The 7,827-nt window shown below is 52.5% G+C and overlaps 1 protein-coding gene across 1 annotated transcript; it reads left to right on the top strand.

The window, feature by feature from the left end:
- Window positions 1-218: 218 nt before the first annotated feature.
- PCDH8 (protocadherin 8) lies at window positions 219-6,742 on the top strand. The gene is made up of 3 exons (XM_083748587.1): window positions 219-3,664; window positions 4,484-4,691; window positions 5,416-6,742. The coding sequence occupies exons 1-3, from the start codon at window positions 1,052-1,054 to the stop codon at window positions 5,787-5,789; spliced, it is 3,195 nt and encodes a 1,064-aa protein (XP_083604713.1). The 5' UTR covers window positions 219-1,051; the 3' UTR covers window positions 5,790-6,742.
- The last annotated feature ends 1,085 nt before the right edge of the window (window positions 6,743-7,827 follow it).

Raw genomic sequence — 7,827 nt, 5'->3', positions numbered from 1 at the left:
GCAGGACCGCCAAGCTATTCTCTGGCGAACCGCTAACGAGGGCTTCACGAGCCATTTATACAGTGTCATCTTGGAAACCTTTCGAAAGCTCCCCCTGTTTAGTCGAAATCCGATTTGGAGCTCAGCCCCAGTTCCCCTGCCCCTAGTTTCGCAGCCCTACTGGCCAAAAGCTTAAGATTTGGATCACTCTCTCTGCCGTCCCCGCGCGCCCCACCCCGCCGTCTGCTTACTGCACAAAAACGCCATCCTAAGGCGAGCTCGTGGGAAGAGCAACGCAGGTTTCTCTCTTACAAGAGGCTTATTTCTCCTGTTTTGTTCTGGGGGTTTCTGCGTGGGAATGAGAATGGGGCGCAAAGGGGAGCTCCTTGGCCATAGAGGCAGTCCTGTCCCCCCAAAGATCATCCTGGGCTGAAAGCCCAGCCTTGCCGGGCTTCAAACGGGGGCGAGTCTTCTTCGCCTGTGCGCGGCGGCCGAAGGGATATGCATTTGGAATGGACTGGATCGGACTTGTCTTAAGACACCAGTTTCTGCCCCGCCTTAGGAGGAGACGCTGGGAGCCCTTCAGTTCGGCTCTAGCCCAAAGCCATGATCCCGCTCACTGCCCCCCAGGGAAGAAAAATACGCCCTAGAGCCGAAGGACACAAGGTCAAGGCTCCCTCGAGCGCCTTTTTTCTCCTGCGTCTCCCCAGTCCCGGCACATATAATATATGTGCATGTTGCGATGTGAGATGGTCGGGGAGGCGTCTGGGGAGGTAAGGGAACCCACCATTGGCTGATCCGCTACGCAAATTTGCATACCCGCGTCTATTAGAGACCCTTCGGAGGGGCCGCGCCGGCTTAGAAGCGGGATAGAGCGAGGCAGCTGCAGCGCGGAGCCCAGCAAGCAGGTAGCCGAGCAGCGGCCGCGCATGGAGCCAGTCCAGAGAGCCCCACGCCGAGCTAGGGAAGAACTCGCGAGTAGCCGCTGGCCTGTTGGCCCCTCGTTCTCGCCCCCTCGCACCCAGTGGCCCCTTCCTTCTCTCTGATCGGCGCGCAAGGCAGTGCCAGAGCCATGAATGTGCGCAAGAACGGGCGCTGCCCTGGCAACCTTTGCCACCCTGGGGGTCTGCTTTGCCTAGGCTGGCTGCTCTCCTCTGCCCTCGGCAAGACGATCCGATACCACACCTATGAGGAAGACCCTCCCGGCACAGTGATCGGCACTTTGGCCGACGAGCTGCCCCTGAAGGGCCCGGGAGGAGGCGGCGGAGAGCGCAGTTTCCGCCTGGTGAAGGCGCCGGGCAACAGCTCGCTGGTGCAGGTTCGCGAGCGGGACGGGCAGCTGAGCCTGGGCACAGAGCGGCTGGACCGCGAGGCGCTGTGCGGGCAGTCGGAGGAGCCGTGCGTGCTGGCCTTCGACGTGGTGAGTCTGGGCTGGCCGCGCAGCGGCGGGGGCTCGCCTCCTTCGCCTTACCGCCTGGTGCACGTGGAGCTGGAGGTGCGGGACATCAACGACCACGCGCCCCGCTTCCCGCAGCCGCTCATCGCCCTGGAGGTGTCGGAGAGCGCCGCGCCAGGCACCCGCCTGCCGCTTGACCTGGCGCACGACTTGGATGTGGGCTCCAACGGCATCCAGAGCTTCGCCGTCTCGCCCAACAGCCACTTTGGCCTGGAGGCACAGAGCCGCGCAGATGGGCTCAAGTGCGCCGAGCTGGTGCTGCTGACCGAGCTGGACCGCGAGGCGCAGGCCGCCTACCGCCTGGAGCTAGTGGCCAAGGACGGCGGCAGCCCGGCGCGCTCCGGCACGGCCACGGTCAGTGTGCGAGTGCTGGATGCCAATGACAACGCGCCCGCCTTCCCACATGGCGCCCTGCTGACCGTCGAGCTGCCCGAGGACGCGCCATCCGGAGCGCTGCTCCTCGACCTGGACGCCTCGGACCCGGACGAGGGCGCCAACGGGCAACTGCTCTACGCTTGGGGCAGCCAGGTGCCCGCCGAGGCGCGGAACCTCTTTGCTCTCGACCCGCTCTCGGGGCGCCTCAGCCTTCGCGCTGCCGTCGACTATGAGCTCCAGCGCGCCTACGAGCTGGACGTGCAGGCCAGCGACCGCGGCGCTAGCCCGCTGGCGGCCAGCTGCAAGGTGGTGGTGCGCCTCCTTGACGTCAACGACAACGCGCCCGCCGTGGCCATCAGCGCCCTCAGCGCCGGCAGTGGCGGGGCGGGCGCGGGGTCTGAGCCGGGACCGCTCGTCGAGGGGGGCGCGTCCCCCGAGGGCGCCGCTGCCGCCTGGACGGTGGCCTACGTGAGCGAGGCGGCGCCGGCCGAGAGCCTGGTGGCGCTGGTCAGCACCTCGGACAGCGACGCGGGAGCCAATGGCCAGGTGCGCTGCGCCCTGCTGGCCGCGCCGCACGAGCCCTTCGTCCTGCAGCGCGCCTACGACGCCAGCTACGTGGTGCTCACCACGGGCGCCCTGGACCGTGAGCGCGTGCCCGAGTACAACCTCACGGTTGTGGCCGAGGACCTGGGCTCGCCGCCGGCCAAGACCGTGCACCGTCTCACCGTGCGCTTGGCCGACGAGAACGACAACGCGCCTCGCTTCGCCAAGGCGCGCTACGAGGTGGCGGTGCTGGAGAACAACCCGCCTGGCGCCTACCTCGCCACCGTCCTCGCCGCCGACCCGGACCAAGGAACCAACGGCAAGGTCACCTATCGCCTGATGGACAGCCAAGTAATGGGCGCCTCCATTTCCACCTATGTTTCGGTGGATCCAGCGACGGGGGCCATCTACGCATTGCGCACTTTCAACTACGAAATCCTCAAGCAGCTGGAGCTGACCGTCCAAGCCACGGATGGCGGCTCCCCTCAGCTCTCCAGCGCAGCCTTGGTGAAGGTGCGGGTAGTAGACCAGAACGACAATGTGCCTGTCATTACTCACCCAACACTCATCAACGGCTCCCTTGAGATCGGCGTGTCCAGAAAAGCTGCCCACGACTCGGTGGTGGCAAACATCAAAGCCAGAGATGCTGATGAGGGAGTCAACGCTGAGCTGAGCTTTTCCTTCCTAGAAGATCCGCAGCAACAGCAGCCACCAGCCCTGGACCTCTTTGCCATCAACAAGAAAACAGGAGAAGTTGTGCTCACCGGGAGCTTCTCAGAAGAACAGCTGGGCCAAGTCTACCAGCTGCTCCTCACCGTGGCCGACAATGGACGGCCTCCCCTCTCCACTACCGTCCCTATCAGTTTCCAGGTGACTGCTGCGTTGCTCCCCGCAAGCAGCCAGGATTCCAAGGCCAAGCCCAGCACTGGGGAAGGGAAAGCTGTGCAGTGGGACATCCCCTTGATTGTCATCATCGTCCTTGCTGGGAGCTGCACTTTGCTGCTGGTGGCCATCATCACTATCGCCACCACTTGCAACAGGCGCAAGAAGGAGAAGAAGGGAGTCCTGGAGGAGCCGCTGGACAGCTCTCACCTGGAGAAGGGGCAGCAGGAAGGCAAGGGCGGTGGCCTGATCTCCCCCAGCCCTGGCACCCGAGGCAATGGCTTCGAAGTTCATTCCTTCCCCAGCAAATCTTCCTTTGCTAGCCCGGAGCCCTCCCCAGCCAGCGAAGACATCCCGGCTTTAGAAAACATCAGAGAGACCGCCAGTCTCTATGACAGCCAGAGCAGACTCCGGGGGACGAATGCAGAGGTAGCATTTCCCATGGTCTTGATTCCCTTTCCCCCCTGGGAGAGGCACCTTGCTTCTTGCACCTTAGCTTATTATTCCCCCCCCCCTTTAGCTTATTCTTGAATGTTTTGGGATTTTTACATCCAGTTCCCAAAGTAATTTTTTTAAAAAATATTTTATTAGTTGAATATAAGAACAACATATAATCAAATACAAGCAATCAAATACAGTTTTCCCCTAACCCCCCCAAAAAACAGCCCCAACTATGTCCAGATAATTACATTAGTAATATAGTCAAATAAAAAATTATTTCTACAGTTGCTGGTTTAAAAAAATATCATTCCACATGCTCCCATGTGTCTTAGGTGGTTTAAATGCATGTTCTTTCTTTGATGCATACGTAATAAAGGAGGACCACATTATGTAAAAGTTATGTAGTGTCTCACATTGTTAAAGTAATTAAGCAGGGATGTTTGCATTTAAAGTTATTTACAGCCAGTCTACACATCAGTTAAACCAGCAATCCCCAACCTTCGGCCCTCCAGATGTTTTGGACTATAATTCCCATCATTCCTGACCACTGGTCCTGTTAGCGAGGGATCATGGGAGTTGTGGGCCAAAACATCTGGAGGGCCACAGGTTGGGGATGCCTGAGTTTAACAAAAGTTCTTGATTTGTAGCCTAGCTTGAGTCTAGGTGATTCCAATTCACAGGGATGTGGTCCAAGCTGCTAGTTAGACTGCTTTTATTAACCCTGCTGTTCCTTATAACATTTTTCTCCTTTTCTTCCCCTCGCCCCCCCCCCAAATCCTTCACATGTGCCCTTCCACCTTCTTCCAGTCTTATGCCTCTACCCCTAGTTACAGCAAAGAGCCAGTCCCACCTGTGGCCATCTGGAAGGGTCATTCTTTCAACACCATATCAGGCAGAGAAGCAGAGAAGTTCAGCGGCAAAGACAGTGGTAAAGGCGATAGTGATTTCAACGACAGTGATTCTGACATCAGTGGGGATGCTCTTAAAAAGGACCTCATCACACACATGCAGAATGGTAAGGATGCCTTAAACTTTGGCACTTTCCCCTCAGAATGCCACAGAACTTGGAAACTGTTGCCCCAGAAACATTGAAAGAAATCCAGCACCAAAAGACCTGGTCACCATTCTACTGTTTTTGGAAACCCTCCTCAATTTTAATGCGTCTGGGAATAGGCTGTTAATTACAGCAAGAGCTATAGATTTCAATCAATCTCACAACTAGGGAAAATATAGCAGCCAGGGTGGCTGACAGTTTGGGGCGCATCCACATCACCCGAAGCCAAAGGACCAGGTTCTGTTTGGCTATTTCTTATCCTGCCATTTCTCCAAGCAGCTCAGAATGCTTATCCTTTGGATCCTTCTTGGCACAACATTCTGAGTTGTGCTAGCTTGTATTGTGGCTTGTCATTTTAAGGGGAGGGTGCATGCAGGTCCCACCCCCCAGCATCTCCAGCTAGGGCTGGGAAGGAGCCCTGTTTGAAACTTCCACAGGCTGCTTAGCTAGGTGAAACAAAGATCTGACTTGGTGTATGGCAGCTTCCTATGATGCAATTTTGATGGTAGCTGTATGAGGATCTTTTTGTCCTTCATGTTAGTTTCATGAAATGATTCTTCCCCTTTCCAACTTTCCTCTCACTGAGAATGGCACTGATACAATGGTCTCCTAGGTGCTGCCCTAACAGTGCTCTGCTTGCTACGTGTCCATGTTCTCAAGTTTGTTTTTCCCCTTGCATTTCTAGGGTTGTGGGCTTGTACTGCTGAATGCAAGATCCTGGGCCACTCAGATCGATGTTGGAGCCCTTCCTGTGGCCAAGCCAATCCTCACTCATCCCCCCACCCAAAGACCCAGCTGTCAACCTTCTGCAAAAGCACCTCACTGCCCAGGGATTCCCTTCGCCGAGATAACTATTATCAGGCACAACTGCCCAAGACAGTGGGGCTGCAGAGTGTCTATGAGAAAGTCTTGCATAGGGATTATGACAGAGCTATTACATTGCTGTCGCCTCCTCATCAGGGGAGGCTGCCAGACCTCCAAGAGATCTCAGTACCCTTATACCAAGCACCCTCCACTCGATATTTAGGCTCTCCACCTGAGACCAGTCAGAAGGTTTAACTACTAATGAGTACTTAACTTGAGCTGAGGTTCATGAGTGTCAGGCCACAGGAGCCGTGTAAGAAGCTGGTGTCAGGCCACAGAACTTGAATTTCCAGAACCACGCGTTTGCTGGAGATGTTTATCTCTCTGTGTTATCTGCAGGCTGGCTGAAGAGGACAATGACTCCGAGCATGTGCAAAGTCTCTTTCTCACTGCTTTGTGATGACAAGCTTCCAAGTTTATACGAGAAGTATTTGTATTTTAGCACCTCTTTAAACACACACACACACACAAAACCACACCCCTCTACCTGTGCCCTCCCTTGCATCTTATCCCCAAAGCATGTACCTACATAAATGCACACTGTTTGATTTCCCCCAAGAGTTCTTAAATTATTGACTCGGTTCAGTGAAGTATGTAGGAATAAGCAAAATGTGCCTTAAACACTAAGATATATGTTATAAATGAAGTTGCTGGGAAAGATTTCCAATTACATTGGTACTGTTTGATATTTGCAAACAAAAAACTCTCTGTGGTTAATGTAATTTTTATGAAATGTGCAGTATTTAATTTTATTTGTCCTATATTGATCTTTTGTTTCACCCATGGCCTGCCTTTTCATAGTGGTTTTTAAAAAACCTGTATATGATGTAATGTAATGTTTGTACATAAGGAAATTTCACTCTATTTTTATATAATAAAACCTTGGGGAAGGAGAATCTGAATTTCTTGCCAAAGGAACTGTCTGAAAGACATGTGCAGAAGAAAAAACCCCTGAATTATTTAGGAGTCACATAAAGGAACTGTCACAGTTTAATGCTAAGTTAGTTAAGCAACTACTTGTATTGGAAAGACTGCCTTGCAAAGTATGAATTGTGTTTCTGGAGTCCATGGTCAGTTTCAAACTAAATGTGGTTTAATTATTCTGTGTCACTTATATAAACACTAATAAAGACTTGTTATGAGTTTCAGGGGCTCAGATGCTGCATTTGATTATCACAGTTACAAATTTACAGGCCTTTCCAAGTCAGGTAATAGACAATTTTTGCATAAGAACAGGGAGTCATAGAACTATCTTAAAATAGCTAGCATCCAAATTTACTCCCATACCACCTAATTTCAGATTTTTCTGAGGGCTGTTTCATCTAAGAACCTTAGAAGAGCTCGTGGATCCAGCCCCTGGTGTATCTGGGCCACCTTCTGTTCTCACAGTGGGCAGCCAAATGCCTGTGGGAAACCCAGGCCAGAGCCCTTTTCCCATGAGAGTCCTTGCCTTCATTAATGTCTCTAATTCTCTTTGAAAGCCATCTAGCTTGGTGGCCTTTGCTGCCTCCCATGGAAGGGAGTTCCACAGTTTAACTATGTGCTGCATAAAGAAGTTCTTTCTTTCATCTCTCCTGAATGGTCCAGCACTGGCATCATCAGATGCCTGCAACTTCCAGTGTTATGTGAGACAAAGAAAAACTTCTCTCTCCAGTTTCTTCATCCCATACATAATTTTTTACACTTCTATAACGTCTCCTCTTACTCCCCTTTTCTCTAAACTGAAAAGCCCCAAACACGGAAACCTTTCTTCACAGGGGAGTCACTCCATTCCCACAATTGTTTTGGTTGCCCTTTTCTGAACCTTTTCCAACTCTTCAATGTGACCAGAACACGGTGAGGTGCAGTCACACTATAGATTTATATACTGTAATGACATTATGATAATGTAGTTTATTTTCAATTTTTTCCTATTGATCCCTAGCATGAAATTTGAGCATATATGTGAAATGGATAATTTTTTTGCCCCAACATGTATCATTTTACAATTGTTTATATTGAAATGCATTTGCTGTTTTACTGCCCATTCACTCAGTTTGGAGAGGTCTTTTGGAGCTCTTCAGTCTCTCTTTTTTTTAACCACCCTAAACTGGTATCACTGGCAAACGTGGCACTTCACTACTCACTGCTAGCTCTACATTGCTTATGAGCAACTTACAAAGCACAGATCCTTGGGGGACTCCATTTTCTACACCTCTCTCTTTGGAGAAACTTGTCAGTTAATTCCTACTGC

Source organism: Podarcis gaigeae, assembly GCF_964106915.1.
Source record: "Podarcis gaigeae genome assembly, chromosome: 7".
Taxonomy (NCBI): Eukaryota; Metazoa; Chordata; class Lepidosauria; order Squamata; family Lacertidae; genus Podarcis; species Podarcis gaigeae.
This window is presented reverse-complemented; position numbering and strand designations above follow the sequence as displayed.

Coding starts and splice junctions, on each gene's coding strand:
- PCDH8 (XM_083748587.1), top strand. CDS start 1,052: ATGAATGTGCGCAAGAACGGGCGCTGCCCTGGCAACCTTTGCCACCCT. Junction 3,665..4,483: donor TCCGGGGGACGAATGCAGAG/GTAGCATTTCCC, acceptor ACCTTCTTCCAG/TCTTATGCCTCTACCCCTAG. Junction 4,692..5,415: donor CATCACACACATGCAGAATG/GTAAGGATGCCT, acceptor TTGCATTTCTAG/GGTTGTGGGCTTGTACTGCT.